General features: G+C 34.3%; 1 protein-coding gene across 1 annotated transcript in view; it reads left to right on the top strand.

Annotated features, from left to right (window-relative positions):
* GPM6A (glycoprotein M6A) overlaps positions 1–22,628 on the top strand; it is a gene marked incomplete at both ends in the record, with an annotated part of 107,770 nt that overhangs the window by 51,241 nt on the left and 33,901 nt on the right. The window contains one exon of the mRNA XM_082051805.1: positions 20,264–20,456. Within this exon, the coding sequence (XP_081907931.1) occupies positions 20,264–20,456 (193 nt within the window). The remainder of the gene's footprint in view (positions 1–20,263; positions 20,457–22,628) is intronic.

Here is a 22,628-nt window from a genome sequence, read left to right as displayed (position 1 = left end):
GGTTCTACTTGATTCTTTGTCTTCTGAAGACAAATTATTGACAGCATTTTTAACCTGTGCTTCACTGGGAACAAATGCCTTGGCAGCTGGTCATTGTAACAGATTTTCTGGGTGACATGCATATTCTATACTGCTCTTGCCAAAGCCTGGCGTTTCAGATAGCTTCCTTTTCAAGAGCAGGTGTTCATTTATTCCACATCGTTCTGCAACCTTGGCAGATGAGATAAAATTCAGAACTAGCGTAAAGAAAGAGCTTGTTGATTTAGCTTCATAGAAAAAAATCCTAATGCTTGGAGCTCCATGTAGATCTACAAAATCTAGAAAGAGGAAGAAAGGTGTAAATGTGATGTATCTGGCTGGGAATAAGGAAGGATAGTGAGTTATATCTGAACATACTATCTAATTAACTTGTCTGGATCCTGCATTTTTCAAAGGAATATGATAACACTCTGCCTACACAACTACTTTTATTTAAGTAATTTTTGTACTGATTTGGTTTGTCTGGACAGGAATCTTAAAGTATTAACAAAAGTCACTTTGAAGCCATTCTTCCATTCTTAGCAACACTGAATAAATAGTTGCCATTTGATTGCAATAGTTTTATTCTTTGTTAAAATAAATCTGTTGTATCTCTTCTTTTACTTTGCATATCTTGACTTTATAAACATGGTTTTAATTACATATAATGTAAACCATCAAAATTTGTCATTAGTGAAAAGCATAACTTACATGTATGAGATCTGATAGCAAAACCATGCTTGCAGACTGTAGTAAAAACCCTGCACCAATAGGGAAAATATTCTCAGCCTGTGGAGTTCCATGGTTACTGTACACTTGAGGGAGGTAAATATTTGATGACTTTCATACTATATTAAATCTATTTTACTTTGGTTGCCACCACCTCTGTTCCCTTGCTTACAAAATAGATGTATTTTATCTTTAAAGTATTCTTCACCTTTATAGACCATCTCAAATTAAGCCAACTGCAGCAAACATTTTTGTCTTATTAATTTCTTTATTTATCCCTTGGCCAGTGTAAATGCTTAAAAACTATTTATCAGGCTTATGTCAGAAAAATAAAAAATTGTAGCTTATTAAGCATCTCGACAGAGAAAATAAGCTTACTATAAAAGCTACAGTATATGTGTATAAAATCAAATTCAATTTGACCCAGCTACCTGACCCACCTGCTCTGTGGACCGAGGACTTTCGTGATGCTTCAGAATCTTTGTGTTACAATGGTACAAGAACTAGATAGATTTGTCTAGAGGGCCTATTGTAAATTGATGGTAGTTATAGAAGGAGGAAGAAATAAGAAGTTAAAATATCACTGCAGCTCTTGGAGACATCTCTGATCTTGCTTCAAGCATTAAAAAAATCCTTAGGTATTCTCATCAGTGTACACTGGAAATAATGTAGGCCAACAACCGAGTGAGTTCTTCAGGTGGATTATGGAGCTTTTGTTGTTACGTGATGACACAACTGCTTTGCTGACCACACTGGAACTTACTGCAGTGTATACCTGCCTGATTTAGAATTCCAGGAATTACTACGATACAGTAATTTCTAACTGTGAACTCAAGCTGCAAATTCTTTATTAGTCTTGCTATTTGGGACATGTTGAGTGGTCACGTCTTTAGAAGATCTGAGCAGGGAACAGGCTCTCTAATCTCTAGGATTTGGGGCGCCTGAAATGTTTTTATCAAAGTAAACATTCACACAAACATGTAAAAATAGCTATAGTTTGTAAGACGTAAATATCTACCTTCTGAAATATGGTCGCATCTCTATTTTGAATGTAACCACAAGGCAGTTCTCTGTACTTCTGATGTACTTTTGAGCAAACATTTTAGGACTGTATAAATTACATTTGGCCCTTTGAAGGCAACAGCAAGGCTGATGTGTGCCCTGGTGAAAATGAGTATGACACCACTGCTCTAAAGCAAAGTAAGCAAAGTATACAAGTTTACAAGTTCAGGAAGTCTTAAGCACAAGTTTAATTAAAAAAAAAAAAAAAAAAAAGGTTGCCTAAGGATTTTCATAAAATTTAACTAATTTAACTTACATGGTCTTGGTTTTGTCCACTACATATCCCTCTCATGCAAGTGAAATTGAAATTGTTTTTCCCTGCATCCCTGGCTGCCTTGTACTTTCTTCACAACCCTTTTACTTTCTTTCTATAGTACATCGGTTCAGGATGTATGTAATCCATGGAAAACACTGGCGCAGGTAGGGAAGATAACCAGGGATATTGGAGGAGCTGGTTAATGACAATCTAGTTATGAAGTTATGAGGGCTCTAGAAAGGAAGGAAAGGATCCCAGCTGAAAAACATCTGGGGTTAGGAAGAGGTGAAAAGCAGAGTATCTGTGCTCTAACAGCTGCCTGGGATCAATCAAAGAGCAGAATTTCTTTTTTCATAGCATAAATCATGAAGACACTTGCATTTTAATAGCAAAGATGATGGTGACTTATCTAACCTACGTTTTTCTTTTAGGATTTTTTTTAAGGTAATCTTGTCTGCAAGTGTGTTTCTACAGTTGTACAAAGTACTAGAGTGTCAGAATAAAAGTGAGGATTGCCAGAGACTTAAAAACTAATCTGGATTATGGAGTTTCTAGAGACTTTCAGTGCTGCACATCTCTTTCTTACGTACAATTGTCACAAAAATGCCTACGGCTAAAACACAGCACAGTGAAAGACGAGTCTAGATTTGGAAATGCAAACTGCAGCACAGAAATAGGTTCTAAAATATTAACTGATTTTGACAAGCGGTAAGTTCATATTTTGTGGCCAATGTCACTGTAAGTTTTGTTTTTAATTTACTGAGGCAATGACGTTGCGTGGTTTTTGCTAGAAGATTCTTAACACTTCTTTTTTTTTTTTTGCTTCTCAAGATAGCTCACAGGACATAAGCTTTTCCTAGTTGCTTTGCTTGGTATTTGGAAAATACCTGTCTTCTAAAAGACAGAACTTATTTTGAAACATTATTTTAAATATTAATAATGATTCTGCAATTTCAACAGTGTTCTACTCCAAATCGTTACAAGTTAACTTTGTGTTTGTTCCAGCTGGTGTCATTGTTTTACTGATCTTATTTTTATGTAACTTCTGCATTTGTCTTTGTCTTTTCTTTGTAATACTAGCGCATTGATGACTGTAGTAATAGTACTCTTCTCATGAGGACCTGTATTATGTTGTTTATGACCTTTAAAATATCCAATCTCTGCTGGATAGTAGTCAGCCGAAGATTTTCTTTATCCCTCACAAGACATTCCTAGAGGTCTCCAGAACACAAACCAGAAAGAATATTTATTATCCTTTTTCTGTGTGAACAGGAGAATAAAGCTTACGTATAAGTTTCTACTGAGGAAGTAAAATCCTCCTCTTCTTCTTTGCAAAAAAAGTATATGAGAAAAATTTTGTCTCAGAAAAAGTTAACTGGAACATATTCAGTGTTTTTTGAGGCCTATCTAGCATTGGACATAAGTGCAATGGCCATGAGAAGCATTTCAGACTGTGAATCCATATGTGTGACAGCATACCTTAACACTGCACCACTAATAAATGTTGTACCATGCTCCCAGGCAATGCACTGGCTCTTTGACTAAGATTTTATTTGGAGCAGAACATGAACAAACGTTTTGGTCATACTTAAGTCTCCTAATTTTAGGTGTGTGGGAGTGGGCATCATCTAGAAAATGAGCTGTCTTCTTTTTTTAGTGCAATTTTGGAGCCCATCAAGCCAGCACAGTTCTTCAGAAGCCTCTTAGTAGGAGTCTTTGAAGCTGCAATAAGGTTTAAAATAAGATAAAATAACCCATTTCAAAACAAACCAACCAAACAAAAAAACACACAAAAAACCTTCCATCAGCAGAGATGCAAATTGCTCCATGCTGAAATACCATCTGCTCTCCCAAATAGATTTTTACTAGAGTGCAGAACATTTGGCTGAAGATACACCCTGCTGCGTGTTTTGCAGTTTTCCTTTGTTGTACTTGGCCTACCACATTAGGTTCTTTCTGGAAGTCTTATACTCATTTATTAAATGTTAGTTGAGTGGATCTGAAATGTATACCTGCTGTCTGAAGGTATGCCTAAGTTTCAGAAGGATTCCTAGGTTTCTTATCATCATCATGATCTGAAGTATTATATTGACCTTTTCATGTCTTTTTAGAGTCATTTTTTTTTCTCAGAAGATGCTGTTTGACAAAATAGAAGAAAGCTTTTTAAGGTCATTCACATTATCTCATATAGACATTATTGCCATTCCTGCTTGGGGAAGTGAGCAGTTTTCTGTCATTAGAGGAGGTATACTTGCAGATTCATTAGTGGTTTTTTTTACCTGGCTTACTGGAACTTGTTGGCAAATTTCTTGCCAAACTCCATGTTTTTGTGCTTTCCTAACCTGCAGAAGAACTGATTTGGTTTGAGGGACTGTTGAAAATCATGTTGTTCCGGCCCTGTTTTGGTGGTCTTTTCTTGTCAGCATTTTAGGTATATGATTTTTTTGTTGTTGTTTTTTAATGAAGGTAAGCAGAGTAATCTCTCCAATAATTTAGAGCTAAATGTTTAGGAAAAAAGTGGAAGTCTTCTGTGCTGACAATAAATTCAAGTTTCTGTATGTTATGTTTGGCAATTTATGAAAACTGGAAATTTTTTTCTTTGCTTATCTCTCCAAGAAAAAATTTCTCTTTAGCAAGAAGTTTCTCATGTAAATGTGGATGAAGATGTATACTTGGACTAATGTTGTTGCAAAGGGATGTGTGAGATCTCAGATGGAAGGACTCATCTTTGCATTCCCAAACTTAGACATAATTACCATAGACATCAAAACTGTTACAGTAAAAAAAGACAAATTCTCCAGCTGCTTTTTTTTAAAGAAACAAACATATAAAACAGTTTAACCTAAATTAAATTATATAAATACTTCTGGATATAAGTATGGTATGGATGCCTATAGATACGTAGCTTTTCCTTTTTTTTTTTTTCTTCAAAAGTGCTTGGCTCTGTTTTAATTTTTTTTTTTTTTTGGTCTCAAACCTTTCTGTTGACCTTTTTGCTTCTGTTTTGTTTTGTTTTGTTTTGTTTTTTTAATTTCCCAGAAGTAAAATATATCACACTTAGCACAGTGTTACAATAGAGAGACTGTACAGGAGCTAAATAAGACTTCCTGAGACTGTGACCTTTTTTAAATACTACTAATACTAATACTAATACTAATACTAATACTAATACTAATACTAATACTAATACTAACCTAATAAATTAGTGCACAAAGGCTGCAATGGATTCATTCTGCCAACTTCAAGTTTAAATAAATACTGGTTTACAACTATTGTAGTTTTAATTTTAGTGTAAAAAGATATGGTTTCCTTTACTCACCCCTGCCAAAAAAAAAAGAAAAGAAAAAAAAAGTCTATTTAATAAACTTAGTCATATTGTTAAACTGCTTTATCAAATAGGAGTTAATGCTCTTCAATTCATCAGTTCATGATTACCGAATGAGAAAGGAGACTTATACATTTCAGGTAATAAAATGAAAATAAATTTGATATTCACCAAGTAGTATTTGACCATGGTCACTATGGGACTTCTAATAACAATGTTAGGTAAAAATAACTGCTGTAAAAAAGACAAATATCTGTTATTTGTATGCTAATCATAGCTATGTGTTTCTAAAGCAGCTGTTGTTCACTTCTGTGGTGACCTTGCTTTAAATCAGTAGTATATTTTATAAGATAATACATTACATTAGAAAGCTTTTAAGCTTGAACCTTTTGAGAGTAGGAGAAGAACATCTGTTTCTCAAAGACAGACTAGCACACTACCTGGAAATTTTCTTTGGTTAAGCAAAAGAAAATAACTACAAATCTATTAAATAAGGAAAGTGCAGTATAAATCTTAGGTGTTATAAATAGAATTTGAAAAGACACTGTTGTCACTGCCAAAGTTCTAATACTTATGTGAAATTTTCTTTTTAACTTGATTTACTATATCTATGGTTTCTTTCTCAATATGATATCCAGGCTTCTTGATTTTTTGATTAGTTTTGTTTTATTTCTTTTTCTGGAATAACTTCAGTGAAATAATTTACAAGAAGGTGGATATTTCTGGCTGTGAAAAGTGAGATTATAGAGCATCCCATCACAGTGGCTTAACTGTGAAGAACTGCAGAGCTCTCCTTCTGTAGAGCAAACCAGCAGAACAGGAGATACGTGATAAATGAGAGCTAGTCATCCTGGATCGTGGCTTCTGGGGAATGCTTTCTTATTTCGGGATGGGCCTGTCTTCTTCTATTTCATGGATAAATTTTCCTTTCCTTGCTATTTGGAATTTGGGAAAAATAATAAATTTTGTAATAATAAAACTTTCTAAAGCCAACATAAATCGTATTCGGCTACTGCAGGCATTTCTGACTTTAGATTTAGATAAGGACATTGGAAGATTTAACAGGTGAAGGATGAAACTGGATCTATTCACGCTATCAGTATACTGCTGATTTTCATGCAGTCTTGCAATTTCATATTTTGATTAAATCACCTGTAGATATGTTTCAGTCTATGTAATTTCAAATCCACAAATTAATACTTCATTTCTTTCTAAAAACTATTCAACTCTAAGTTACAGTCTTAATGCTATTTTAGGTAAGGATTAGGTTCTATAGGAGGTATACTGGCTTTTGTATTGTATTTCACCTTCTCTGCTCTTGAAGAACTCGTTGCAGTGTTACCTATTAATTATCAAGCTTCAAATTATCATAGGGAAAAAAATAAGCCTTGATTCTAGCTCCAAAGTTTCCAGAAAGCATGGAATTAGTAGAACATTCTAATCTTGTGCAGCAATTGTCCTTCAAATAAAATTAACAATTATTTAATTGAAGAAAGACTTAGTGGAAAAAAAAAAAAACAACCCCAAACCAACAACCTACAAATGGGGAGGGGGTCAAGATGTCTCTATACAAAAGTTATTAAGATTTATTGGTGACTTTCAGCATCCTCTCTACATTGAGTATTGACTAAACTATAAATTTTAGTGAAAATAATTGTATTTTAGTATCTTACAGATAAACCTTTGTGAAACTAGAAAGAAAAAAGTCTTTCATGGCAAAGCAGCACTTGAGTAATATGAAACATGATTTCAGAGTCTGTGTTCTTGAAATGGAATTCTCTTGTCTACCTCTCATATAAGTTGTAAATGTCTTTCCGTATTTTAATATACAAGAATAAATGCTTTTTCCACTTTAGGTAGAGTGAAAACGAAATGCATGCTTAATGCAGATTGATCTTTGACTAGATTCTAATCTATCTGGTTGAGAGTCATTTTCCCTGATACAGTTATTCACTCCTTTACTCTAAAAGTTGTCACTTCACTGAATAATTGCTGAGACTTCTCTTCTTGCTGCAGTCAGTAATAAACACTGTTTAATGGGAGATGGCTTAGGTTTTAAATATACAGTCTTTATGAAGCTGACAGAAGTTAGCTACTACAGATGTTCCTGTTAAAAAGAGATACGTAACCTGAGGTCTTGGCAGAATGGAAACTAATTACTCTATTCCAGTAAAAAAAAATCAGTTTGATATAGTTAAGTTTATTAGTTGTAAGCTTGAGAAAATGTGTAACATATTAGTCCACAGAGACTTTGCTGATGGCCTTTATCTTAAAAGTTGTTATCAATGAAAAAAGTGAATGTGTAAATTTGCACTGACTGAGTAAATGATACCTTTAAAGTGTTTATTCTAAGTTCATTAGCAAACACTTCTGTTTCTGTTTTATTTATGTCTGCAAAACTGCTTATTCACAGATTTATATGTGTCTGTGTTTTTAAAAAATATTGAGGGGTTCATCATTATATAAAGAAGTCTAGATCAGATATTTTAAAGTGTTATATATCTTCATATATATATTTTGAAGAATATACAAGGTGATATTCATTAGTTTCATGGAAAAGTCTTCCTCATAACTAGTCAAGTTATGACTGGATTATTCAGATCATCGTGAAGGATGATGACTATCTGCCTCATCATTATCTACTTCCTCATCTATTTTCTTTCTGATGTGTGGAAGTGACAGTCATATAAAAAGTTATTTAATGTTTCAATTGAAAGATTATGGGTTTATTTCCAGATGGAAATATTTGAAATTTCAGACTGAAGCTTTCCAAATTATTTTTTCTGCTACTTTAGTTGAAATTATTCTACTTTTTTGAATAATAAATACATACACAACATGTATGTGTCCATTTCATTGAGGAGAATCTCAGTGCCTTGGAGAGGGGTGGTGGAATTAGATAGCTAGAACAAGGATGGGGAGAGAAGGAGGCGGCAATGCTGAGTTATATATCTGCTCATCCCCAAGAGCAGATGAGTTTGAGATGAGAGAGAATGAGCAAGATTATCTGCTTTGATTGTTTCTCAGGCCAATAGGTGTTCAAGGGAATGAGAGTAGCCAGGATGAAGACAGCCTGAGGGTAAAGGGAGCAGATGAAGCTAAAGAGAGGCTGTTGAGAGAAAAGTGATGTAAACCAAGAGGACATAGGATCAGAAGTTGCATATGATGTAGAATAAAGAACAGGGTTATGTACTGCCAAGTAAAAGAAAGTTCTAATTGTTGTCACATCCAAGAGCTCAGGATTTTTGAGTTTTAGAATTACACTGCTATCAGCTAACAGCCGTACAACCTACATGCCCTATCTGCTTCAGCAGTGGAAAGATTTGTAAGGCAAAAGAGATTAAGGCAGCTAAATATTTGGTATTTTCTTGATATACTTCTTGCCAGTATGTCCTGCACAGCTGCTGTAAAATTTCCTGAGATCAAAGTATTCACAACTTGCCTCTGATTGTATTTTTTTATTATTTCCAAGTGTTTAGCGTGCACAACTGGAAATTACAACAGTATATTGTGTGTGATTACATAAAGCTGTATTAACATAAGTATTCTGAGAAATCATATTAATGTTATTCTGAGTACCAAACTGAAAAGTCACTTGGCAAATAATCTGTTTGTTTCTCTGTTCCACCACCTGAAAAGAAGGAGGATGCTACTTTCTCTAAAATGAGGATGTTTAAAACTGTAAATACCTTTTAAATATGTAAGAGATTTGTAGAACATTCCAATTAAACACATAAATGCACACAAAATTCATGGAGGAGTGTTCTCTGTTTTTGCAAGACTTGGATAATGCACTAAAAAAAGAAAAAAGATATGGCTTAAAGCCCAGTGTAACTCAATCTATTTGTGAATGAGGAAAAAAAATACTGCAGAATTATGTTTCAGTACATACTTCGTAGTATTTTTCCATTTGGAAGAAATAGCTCTGTTCAAGGTTGAGGACAAGGATTGAGGGATTGATTCTACAAACTCTAAGTGAGAGGGATAGAAAGGTTACTTATTTTCTAGTTTTATGACCTATGGCATTGTCTTTGGCTTTATAATAAAAGTAATTAATGTTCCCTTGCATTAGTGTTCTTACAAACTGTTATTGTTTCCAGCAGATCAAAAACATAATTATAAACCTCTATAATAGTGTCAATCATCATATATGCATTATTGATACATATAACATATTTATAACTTATTTATTAACAATAATGATTTGTTTCTTTAATGTACAGATCTGGGCAAAACATTTGGATTAATTGACCGTAGTCATCTTTAATTGTATCACATTTGTGCAACTGGTTTATTTCATTCCTGTCCCTTTAGCTTTAGAGTGATTTTGAAGCTGGCAAATGTTGTCTGTGTTAAATCAGCCAGCAGGTTTTTTTTAAGATTACAAAGATTGACTGTGTTATGCCTGACTGATTTGTATTTCAGGCAGTGACTGCTCTGTGTCAGTAACTTTAATACTTATTAACTGCTAGATTAAGATTTGTCTCATTAAATAGCAATAAACCTAATGTACTGAAGAGTCTGTAACAGCTAATCACAACAGAGTTTTATGTGCATTGTCATAATAATCAATGTCCCACAAATGTGAATATTTGTTAATGTTAGTAGTTTCTTTCAAAGGTGTGAATGTATAAGTTTTTGCACATATATATATATAATATTTTAATTAATACCTTGTCTCAAAAAAGTTGCATTAGTTTACATTGCAAGCTCTAACAGTACCTGTAAAAAGAGAAAAGCTTCTCAAGCATGTACAGATCCCCCTTCCAATGTTCTCACTTAATAATCAGTTCCTCTCTCACCACAAGCATTACCCACTTAGACATCGGTAAACAAAATCAGCATGGGCATTTCTAAAGTTTTTTAAGCAAATGTGAAATAGTAAAGGTGTCATGCATGTGTACTGGTGTCTAAAGTTTGTTAAGAAAAGTCTGAGCCAGATTTTGTCTACTTTTGTAATTGTTCCTCATATAGCACACCAGCTGAGGTCTCATTCTTATTAGGTTTTACAGCTACTTCTAAAGTACAACTATCAAACAATATAAGCAGGCTTAAAGAACAACAACAAAGAAGATGGTGGATCTCAGGGACAAAAGGGCAAGAGGTGGGAAGTGTTTTCTAAGGGGCTTGACACATCAAGCAGTTTGAAAAAAGAAAAAAAAAAAAAAAAAGGAATTGACCTAAAACCTCTTCTGAACTACTACTGCTTCTGCTCAGCTATTATTAGTGGAAGTTAAATAGAATTTTATCCAAGACAACAAGGTATTCAGGTACTATTTGGAAACAATAGTGGTGTGATGTCACCTACTTCTGGCTATCAGCCTCAGATTCTGTATATTTTTTTGAGGTTACAGTGTTAATTTGATTTTAAGTTGATGAGACAAGCCACATGTTTGCAGACAAGCACATGCTCAATACTTTACTAAGTGGAGCCTTGTGTGGGCACCTAAAGAGTAACTGAGCCAATTTCTATGACAAGCTGTGAGATGTGCAGCCAGGAGCTTTTGCTTAAATTAGTTCTTTGTTAGAATTACAATTGACAGGGCTGGGGAAGGTGACAGTGATACCTTAAAGGAAGTATACACCATGCAGGATGTTCATTTACCTGCCCATCAAAAAGAAGACGACAAAAACAAAGTGATGAAAAGAAATGCTAGTTTTCTCTCTGATTAGCAAAGAGAAAGAAGCATTTTGCTTTAAAGAAGTGGTTCCAGTGAATCCAAAATAGTTTCCCTGTGTTGTTAAAAGTTATAGAGTAGGAAAAAGATGCAGAGTAGCCCTCGAGATGTTGTGCAGACTCTGCCAAAGCTTGGAATGTACCATCACTACATGAACTCTTAGACCTTTGATCATGACTCATGATGAGACACTTTTACCAAGCCACTGATTCTCTACTGTCACAATAGCTTAGATCTGTGTTCTGCCAAAAGGTACTAATCAGGTGGATTGATGCACAGTGCTCTTTTGTTAATGTATGATATCTAGCAATTCTCATCATTCATTAGAAAGTGACCCAAGTTCAACCAATATGTTGGCAGAATACTTTGGTGCAACAGAGGAAGCCAACGAGCTATTTGATCATTGATAAAAGAGTACAGTTCATTGTATGACAGATTATGAATTTTTGTACCCTCACCATTGAGTATTGCTGAAGTATGACCAATGAAAGAAGGGATGAAATTATTGTATATACTGGTTAATTCAGATTTGCTTTAAAAATATTTTAAACATATACATTTTGCATTTCATTCTGTTCCATGTTGGACATTATAATAAAAATTTGTGTATATGTGTATATATATATATGTATATTTCCCCATGTCCAGCTGTGTTTCAGTCACCCAGGAAGAGAGACTGTAGATAGTTCTTTTTTATTATTCTCTAGTTTTCATTGCAGTTAAGAAGGGTGGAACAGAGCAGAAGCATGTTTATTATCTGTGGGATAAGTAAGTACGTACATGTGACTCTTAATCTAGGAGAGAGGACCTCCTCTTGCCTTAAATTGCCATGCTAAGTGCTTTGATGAGAATTAAAACCATGTTTATTTATGTTAGGTGTGTCTATATACTTCATTGTAAAGTTATTTTTAATATAGTGTAACTCATTTATAAAATACATCTTTAATTTGGCTTTGAAAGTTTATTATAGCATGGGATGTAAACACAGAAATTATAGATCTCTCTGCCAGGTGGATTTGCTAAATACAGTTTTTTGAACAGCTCAGTATTATTCTGTTGCAGGCTTCTTGAAATAACATTTCTTCTCTTTGAGTGGTATATTGCATATTAATACCAGAGTGTATTAAAACTGTGAATTATTTGGGACCCATTTAAGCACCCCATTTGAGATTTTATTAGCCTGAATGTAACTGAAGAAGCATGTTCAATGCATATGATGAAAATGCAAGACTAAATTATATTTCTGATATAGAAGGTACCACGATAGATTCTTAGTAATCTTGTTAAAATAAAGGGATTTTGTTTGTTTGTTTGCTTTGTTGTTTTTTTTTTTTTTTTTCTAGTGAATGCAGCTTTTTAAACATTACAGTTTGAAGTGCAGTTTTGAGTGCATAGTTTGGATGAAATTATATCTAATTTTAAAGAGTGTACAAAAATTGTAAATTCTGTTGCCTTTGTTCAGGTTTAATTGTTATCCATTACTCAGAACAAGAGAGTATCAATATAAGTAATGGAGGGAGAGATTTTGTGTCATGAACTATGTTTTATTACAATGGCATGTAATCTACAGATCACCATACTTTGAATTAATGAAAATAATAATGAACGGAAAGAACTTTACAATTTGTATACACACTAATACACATCAATAAATGAATTTGTAAAGCAGGTCTTTGAAGGTCATAGTAGTTTTCTCATTGAAAAAAATGCTTTACTTTGCAATCTGCTGTTTCAACAAATATTAGTGCTGCTACATGGAGGTTTTGCAAACTTAAAAAAAATTGCATTCCGTGTGACATTTGAATTCACATTGGAGTACTGACCTAAACTGGTCTTATAGTTCTAAAATTTCTAACTAAAATTTCACAAATAATTGATTTAAATTAGTTTAGAAAAAGGCTTCTTACAACAATGTATCTGTAAGTCTGCACTTTCCTATTACAAGTGCAGAACTATCTTATATTTCTATACAGTAGAGTAAATAAGCAGTTGATTATTTCAATTTTATTTCTGTGACCCTACTAAGAAGAAAATGCTAAACTAAGCCAGGTTACTTACCTTTTGACCACTCTATTCCTTTTGCTTTACTGACTGCAGGTAAGTTTCCAAATATTTTCTAGAATTCAAATTATGCTGAAGGACCAAAGATTTTACCTTTACTGCTTCAATTTCAACTATTTCAGCATTTAGCCACATAAAACATCACCTCTTAAAGATGGCAATAATATTGTGCCTCTTTTGTCACTAAAGGATTCCTCACATGCACATTCAGTTTCTGCAGTTTCTTAAGACTCCATTTTCAGATCACAGTACTTTACTTATGTCATTTTTATTTTCATTTTTGTTTTGAAACATCTTTTAAGGATTTTATGTTTCTATAGCTTTTTTGGTGTTGTTGAAAGTTCTGTGTATAACCTGAAGACAAAATGTAGTAGTAAATATGGTGGAAAATTGTGGATTTTTATGCTGCAATATTATCATTATTATTATTATTGGCCTCTGTGTGTGGCCAATCTATGTGGGGACTTTCCTTGTCCATGGTCAGATAATCCCAATATCATTCAAACAACTTAAGTCATATTTTTTTGATAACTGAAGCTTTCTATAAGTTAGAGAATCAGAGCACAGACAGTTGGAATGAGTGTTTCAAACGTAAATCTCGTGTTCCTTTTGCATTATTGGATGGGTTTGCATAAAGTTATATTTCTACAGAGGGAGAACTTTGGAGGCCTGAGACCTTACAGAGCAGCTTCTGGTTGCAGGTAGCTGAAGTATTGATCCTTCATATAATTCCCTTGGGTATCCAAGTTATCCTAACCAGAAACCAAAAGTGGTTTCTGGGAATTTTTTAATGCAAGATAATATAAAGGTGGCCGTCTGATGAAGGGTCTGTGGGAGCTGCCTTTAAGATCCAGTATAAACAGACTGTATCTCAACTGCTTAAAGTTGACATTTTGGCCAGAGTGTTTCTTACTGGTAAACATGCATTACAATAATTGGGAGAATGCATGATCTCAGTTATTTCAATTTAGTTCAAGAATTTCTGCATCTAAATAAGCAAAACACTTTTTACAATTTCTCTTAGCCTTGGTCCCCATGTTAAGTGCAGCAACTGATCCTATTACTAACTGCAGAATGACTATAAAGGCCTAACATTTTGATTTTCAGTATTGATTTCAGATTAGCTAACATCCAGTCACACTAAGGAGGGTAGATCCAATAACAATACAAAATTTAATGGGTAAGAAGATATCTGCGTATTTGTTTTGTATTTTCTTGCAATTAGTTGGCCTTTTTTCCTGAAAATCCTTTTGAGATTTTCTGTGGGCATTATTCTTGCTCTTTTACATATCATGTTGCTTATAATAGTTTAATCAATATAGTGTGTAATTTATTTACTCTTCCACTGTAGTCTCAGCAACTAGGATCTCAGGATTAATATTTTGTTAACAGTAATTTTTTTGCTTGATAGGTAATTATGTAATAGTAAACATTCCCATGGAAAGTTAATTTGAAGGAGAAGTCATCTCCTGAGCAATACTTCAGTTGTTAGCACTTGACATGGCAAGGTGATAAAGTTTTCTTTTCATTTCCTGTAGATCTTGTATAGTGGGACATTGTGGGAGCAGAGTGGGAATGTATCCCTTGAATGACCCTGGGTGACAGTTAAAGGGCAATCATGTGGGGTGTGCATGAAATACTTCTTGAACAGGTTTTTCAAATAACAGCACAAGGATGATCTTTGCTGATTAATTCCCCAAATGTTGCTTTCCCTCATTTGCAGCTTTGTTAAACTGCATCTCAAATGGCTTGTCTAGCTTCTGTACTTGGGACAATATCAAGGGAGCTGGATTGCTTCTGCCTCTTGCTCTGCTGTGATGCCTTGGAGAACAGTTTCAGATCAGGAAGTCATGCCACATGTTGAACAATTTGGGTTTTTTTTGGTTCTAGACATAAGTAAAATGTGCTGCTTTTTTTCAGTACTGTGTATTTTGATTGATGTATTTATCAAGAAAAATTTTACATAGTAGCAGCTTGGCTTCATGAGGTTATGGCTAGCTTAATAAAATTCAGAACTGAATTTGCATGTTTCCTGATGGTCTGTGAACCTATATTTGAGTTGGTTCAGCATGAAAACTGTGTGACAAGTGGTAAAAATTTGGAAATGAAAAAATACATATCTAGCCAGTCATGGAAGGCACAGAAATTTTCTTTTTTTTTTCCCCATTTCAAGTTTATGTAGTTCTCTTGCATTTTGCTTCAGCTCTGCTGTCTTGTCTCCTAATATTAGATAGAAATATCTTTAAGAAAAACAAGTTAAGAAAAAATGTCATTAAAATGTTATATGCTCTTTAGAGGTGCTTGTTCCCATTGAAGATGTAATTATCTGTGATTAATCAGTAATGCATTAGAGATGTAGATATCTATGATTAATCATCCTAGAAATTCTACCTGAAAATACATTGAAAAGGAAAAAAAAAAAAGCAAAACTAGAAAAACCTTCTGTATTCTCTGTTTATTTTTTATTTAATTTTTAATATTTATTTTCTACATGTTAATTTTTCCATAGAATTCTGACGTAGGTGTGTTTTCTTAACAGTTTATGTAAAAGACAGTAACATAACAGCATACTGAAATTGATTCTGAAATCATTGGTTTAAACTTCACTTTCACCACAGACATGTGGCAATATATGTAGGTTCTGAATCTCTTGTTTTTGTTGTTGTGTTTGTTTGTTTGTTTCATTTAAATACACTGGCCAAAAGTAATTTTGTGTTTTATTTGTCACGTTATATGTCCTGATCTGCGCTGAGGAGAAAACATTCACAGATCACTAAAAAAACAAACAAAGAAATTATTGTGGCAGTGTAATTTGTGTGCATAATTAGCATGGAAATCACAAGGCCAATTTCTACTTCTGCTCAGGATCTATATCTTTTACCTTCTTAATGTAGAAAAGAGACCGTATAAATAGACAAGGTGAACTTATGTATGGCTGGTGCACTTGTAGATATCTTAGAAAACTTGAACTCAAAAAGCAACATAAACTAGAAGAGGTATGCACATATTCGCCTGCATAAGGGACACTTTGCAGGCCTTTTAAAGCAGAAGTTTATATACCTATATCAAGAGTATTTCTCATATAGACAGTAATAATTGTGCTGAGAGGAACAGATGCCTATGACATCTTTGCTCACTGGAATGTGGACATAAGTAATGTAACAGTAATGTGCACTATTTTGATAGCTGAATATAACCAGTATTTGAAGTTTTTTTTCCCCCATGTAAAATAAAATTCCTTGTCTTGCCATCTTCTATGTATTTCATTATTACATTTTCTCTGTGGAATGCTTTATAATAAGTTAAACTTTTTTTTTTTTTTTAAAAAGAAGTACAGTTCTTCACATTGAAAGCTACAAAGAATAGTATTTTGGATTACTTCCTAATGTGTATGTAAAAATACATCGTCTAAGCAGACCTAGATTTTTACCTGAGGGAGAATATTGTTAAACATAAGCAAAATAAGAATATTAAATGCTGAATTATATTGCATAAATTTATCGTGCAGGCTTACTTTGCAGGATGAACTCTTTGAAAAGTACTGAAACCTGTATTTGCAGAAGAAAACAAACATCAAAGGAGCATACAATCTTTTTTATCTTTCCTAGTAATTATTTCTGTGGCTGTATGTTTTAATTTCATTGTGAAGGTGGTGTTCAGAGTAATGAGTGACTGCCTGTCTCACACAGACATGTACACACATCGCACAGCTGAGTCACATTCTGTACCAGTAGTTCAATATCACTGTGCAAGTTAAAATAGCATTTCTATTGTTCTGCTATTAAACAGCTATTTTCACATTCTGAACAGCTGAAAGAAAAGAATCAGAGCAAATGTTACCTACAGCACATTAGTGTCTGTGTTGTATGAATGAAGTGTGATACCCCTTTAAAAATCTTAGTCCTCATTCACCGATTTTCTTTAGTTTTGAGTTGATTTGACAATACTGAAAACTCTGGAGTTAATAATGAAATAAGTGGAGGTGGTTCACAGCCAGCTGTTTCCAGATAACAATAGTCAATCTATTAAATACAGTAGTTGTGTGCGAGTGGGACCCTAATGAAATTTATTCCAGATTAGAGTATTAGCTATTTTTGTTCCTGTGTTGTTATATTTTTAACTTTCTCTCTTCCACTTTGCCTGTCTCAGAAGGTGAAAAAGAAATCTTTACAAAATCTGTCTTCCATCTCCCAGCCCCAAGCTATTGCAATATTAAGAAATACTCTCCCTACAGTTCATATGTCCCTGTAAATATTTAGGTCTTTCTTGTTTCTTCATCTTTCACTTTACAGGCTCTCGTACATCACTCCCACTATTACTCTACTGTTGTCTTCTCCCCTGTTTTTAACTTTTCATATAATGCTGCCAGGTGTAGAGTGTTACTGGTGTCCTGGGGCTTTTTCTGCTGTTATTCCATGCTGAAAATGGTGATGGGCATTTTGTGATAAACTCTGAGATCATGCAACTATGTATTTCCCTGCAGTCCTTGTTCAGTGGATATATTTGCAATACATATTTCTTATTTTTATGCCTTTGATACAGTGTATTAGCCAGTGAAGGATCCTTTTCTAGTATTTCTGTAGGCTTTTAAACACTGAGGAAACAACCACAGTTCTTGTTAAGAGTAATCTTAGAAAACAGGACTGAAGGAATTTTGAGAGATTTCTTGTATTTATCTGCATGCAGAATTAGTTACTCCAAAAGCATTTATATGTTTTCCTAGTCTGTTCTTAAGACCTCCCACAGTTGGAAAGCCCACAGACTTCCTGAGTATAAACCCCATACTCTAACAGCCACTGAAGAAAGACACAAAGTGATCACTGGACATTCGAAGCCCTGTGCTGCTGAATAGGAAAACTACCTACTGTCCATATAGTAAGATGACATGAATTGCAAGAAGGATATATCCTTCATCCAGTGTTGTATAGGCTCAGAGAGGGAAAAAAAAAATATCATGTTACCAAAGTGTTGGAAGGGTAGAAGGTGTTACATTCATTTGGTATTTTACAGGTTGCTGTAATATAGTAATTTGCCCTTAAACAAAAGTAGTATCAAGCCTTATCTTTCTATTTTTATACAACCAGCATACATAGCTGGGAATTACCCCAATTCTTGAAGCCTGTTTGTCTTGTACCTCTGTGCGGCGATTAGGAACGACGCATACCAGGACGCAGACAGAAATTCACGCAGAGGCAGAGATCTTGTTCAGGAAGGAGCGCAGAGCCTGGCCAAGCCGAGAGCTGACCTAGGCCTAGCCTGCCTTCTTTATTCACCATTGACAGTTTATAGGATTTACAGGTACGGGCCTGGACTAAGATGTTTACAAAAGGGTGCTTTTCCACTAATTGTTATTAAGAACACACTAAACTCATGTGATGTTTGTCTCACTTGTTTTTCCACTCATTCACAGACCAGGCCCAAGGACATTCACACATCCCATGCACTTGGGGGCGGTTATCCGGCCCGAGATACCATTCTCACGAGTCTGGGCTATAACTTTTTACAATTACGAGAAACGTACTTCAGAGTAATCTGTCCAAGGCCCTTTATATATTATTATGTGAGCATTATGTCTTCGACCATCCAGATGGTCATGTTAGTATTGATCTTCCTTTATCACCCAGGTGACTGGAACCACACATCTTGCTTTCCCACATTTTACTTTCCATCACCTGTGTAGTATAATTTATTTTCGTTGCAGGAAGTATCCAGCATTTTAAATACGGATTTTTGTAGGACCTATATTTACAAAATATCAGTAGAGGTTACTATTTAACTAAAATGTATGTAGATTTGGAAATGGCTTAAACTGTTCTCTTCAGAGAATCTTGTATATAAATAGCTGCTAAACATCTATATATCAGACAGATTGATATTTGTTCATTAAAAGCAACAAATGAATGTTTGAATAGACAGAGGAAATTACTGCTTTGGTTTTCCAGGCTAAAGGAAGCAAGAACTTACTAACTTAAAGGACGAAAGAGGAAATTACATCTAGAGTCTACATGAACTTTGAGAAAAGTAGACATACTTTCTTTTAAGAATGGCTTCTTTGTGCCTATTTTTTTTTTCTTTTAATATATCTCTGGTGTTCCTGTGATTTAGCATAGCTTAAAACTTTTGGAGCATGTTAAATATGTTGACTTACACCTGTTGAACATTTTATGAGTAATTTTTAATTGGCTATTATCTGTATGAGCATTTAAAATTTGTAGACCTTTCTTTTATAAACTGGTAATAAAACTTCTGACTACTGAGACAATGCATGTTTGCTTTCCCTCAGCCAATGGTTCCGGCCTCTCTGTCCTTCCAGAAGGCAATAGGAAGGCCTCTACAGGGTGTAAAAATCATTATGGGAGTGGTGAGATTTGGGAGACTCAGAGATGCTGCATTCATGAAACTACTTGACAAACTAGGCTAGACAGTGCTGGAAACTCCAGCACCCTTGCTGGGGAAAGGGTGTGTTGCAGAACTGGGCATTGGTTTAGAAACGGTAATGGCTGGACAAAAGGTTGTGATTGTATAACTCAAGAGCAATTCCCTTCACTTAAGAAACATTGCACAGGGTAAAATTCCACTTCTACTTTTTGTCTAATTTTGTGCCTTTTTGGTGGATATTTTCATTAATTCTTGTGAGGTAGCTGAGTGATGCACAAAGAATTGGTGTCACGGGCAGAAGCAATTCTGTTGTCAGCCCTGTACAGATGAAAAGGTGCAATAAACCTATGGTGATGGAAGGAATTGAAACGGATATCCTCTTTTTGTGGTTTTCCTGTTACTGAGGATCTTCCTCAGTAACCAATACGTGAGCAACAGGAATTGTGAATATAGGTGTAACCTGCGATTGATATTGTAACCTGCTCTGAATAAAAACATCAAGCTGCACAAGGAATTAATTAACATCTCATGTTAATCTGATGGCATGTCTACATTTAATAGGTCAAGTGGAAGCTGAGAAAACTCTGAAGTTGAATTAGCCTATATCCTTTCACAGATCTTCTGACATTATGAGTTGTTATATGTGACCTAATCTCTCTTTGGCCTGCAGTCTTCAGTTTTCAAAAGTGTTTCTTGAGCATAAAAGCTTTATTGCTTTCTTCATACAATGTATTAACACATACTCTTTTCTTGTAGGGTGCTTTGAGTGTTGCATCAAATGTCTGGGAGGTATTCCCTATGCATCTTTGATTGCTACCATCCTGCTGTATGCTGGAGTTGCACTGTTTTGTGGTTGCGGACATGAAGCACTTTCAGGAACTGTCAACATTCTGCAAACCTACTTTGAGATGACAAGAGCTGCGGGAGATGTTATTGATGTCTTTACCATGTAAGTTGATAGTTTATTTTGATTGTTTCCTTTTAAAACTGCTGAAAAATTCCACAGGAGATATAAATTTGACTCAAGAAAATGTGTTGTAATGAAAATCCTAGAAAGAATGATTTGGATAAGCTCAGTAGATGAAATTTTGACAGAGCTTAAATTTTAATATTTACAGAAGTTTGTAATACTACTTAGTATCCCATAGTTATAGTTTAATTTATTACTAACATTACTTCACATAATATTAATGAATCTGTTCCATACATCCTTTGTTTTACCCTTTTCATGCTGTGACAATTTATTTGCTGAAAGATGTAAAAAAACTCCAAATCAAAACCAAACAAAACCCCCACAAAATTCAACAGAAACTCTACACTCTAAAGAGATAAAGCAGGAGCATGTAACATGTGAATGATTTGTTCTGGGAATAAACACAATAAAGAAATAACTGGAGAGTTGCATAGAACTCTGAGACTTGAAATATCAAAACCCTCTTGCCTCTGTTTTTTCTAGAATTCATCTGTTTTGAAGGTTTCATGCTTTGCTACTCCTGAAAACCTATTTCTGGAAGGTCTTCATTTTGTTGAACATCTCCTTCCTTTTAGTAAATTAAGTACATTTAATAAAGCAGTTTACTGTAACCTGAAATTAAATGACATATTTTCAAATCTCTTTAACAGTGTCCCTTTAAAAAGTGATTTTCTTAGATATTTGAAAACCAAGATCTTATCTGGCTGTTAATGGTCATGACTAAAGCTGAAGAATCCTATCCTCAAATTCGTAAGCCTTTCTTTCGTGAATGTTTGTTGGAGTAGTGAAGTGATTTGATCATCTGTCAAAACAGGGACATTTTATGATGGATAGTTCCATGATGATAGCAGCTTTTTGTTTAGCAGTGGTCAAAAAGCAAATCAAGTACCAGGAACTACTGGGAAAATAATAAAGCATCAGAGAAGATAGTATGCCATTGTATAAATCCATCTTTCATCCCTGTCATTAATACTGTGTACAATATTGGTGCCCTAAAGGAGGCAAAAAAGGATTATTAGAGTCGTAGAACAGAGGCTATGTGGATAAAAAATTAGTGTAGTAGGACTCTTTAATTGAGAAAGAGGGTGATTAAGAGCTGTTCATTGTTTGAGATAGGAAAACAGACAAGATAGATATTTGATCTGACTTGGTACCACTGTTGTCATGACAGCTACAAACAGAATCTTAAAACTCTCAACTTGTGTAGTGCCATATTATCAACATGATTTCCAAAGCTTCCCTGTGAGTATTAGCTGTATTGTTTATGGAATTAGTAGCCAGAAGGGAGTACGTACCAAATAAGTGTGTCACTGCTATGCCATATCCAAATTTCTTCTTAGGACCAAAGAATTTAGATGTTATTTTATAATCATATTAATAATAGATCGGGTTGGTGGGAAGTGTGTGACTTCTGCATGGCCTTTTTGCCTTGTCATTTAGAATAATGGATCTGACTTGACTTGGCGGCTAAGGTTCATTGTTATCCTGAATGAAAGATCAGTCATTTTATTAGGCTCTAACTTATTTTATTAGTCCCCAGGAAGCCATTAGCACAGAACAGCCACAAATCGATGGTTTCTCTTCATAGCAAGTTTTCCAGCTTCCCTCTGTCAAATACTTAAGTGAAAATATCAGTCAGGAGACATAGTTCAAATCCATATAATGCACTGAAAATGATTAAGGAACTGTAGAGGTGATTTTTTTTTTCTTGGCATTTAATTGTTTGGCTCAACTAGTAGCTTTTTTATTTGTTTGGGCTTTTTTCTTTACTTAAAGATACACAAGACCAAATTCTTTCTTTGGCAAACCTACTGGAGTAAAAATTTCAGTTTATGCAGTTGTGAAAGATGTCTCTAAAGTTATGTCTTAAAGGTTGGAGGAGTAAATATTATGACTAAAAGCAGATAAGCCATTGCTTTTAACTGGATAAACTGTATGGGTCTCAAAGAAATGTGCATATGCTAATTCTCTGTGTGTTTTTTAAAATAATTTTTTAGGGAGAATAAATGCTTAATATTTTGTCACAACTATTGATTAATAGTATATGGCACAAAAGTCGTGTGGTAATTATATTGCTTTGAAAGGCCAAAAAGCAGAAAGAAAAAAATATGCAAGTAGAAACAAACAGTACAGTGCCTATATTCTTAA

The sequence above is a fragment of the Streptopelia decaocto genome (genome assembly GCF_964273445.1).
Source record: "Streptopelia decaocto genome assembly, chromosome: 4".
Classification (NCBI taxonomy): Eukaryota; Metazoa; Chordata; class Aves; order Columbiformes; family Columbidae; genus Streptopelia; species Streptopelia decaocto.
This window is presented reverse-complemented; position numbering and strand designations above follow the sequence as displayed.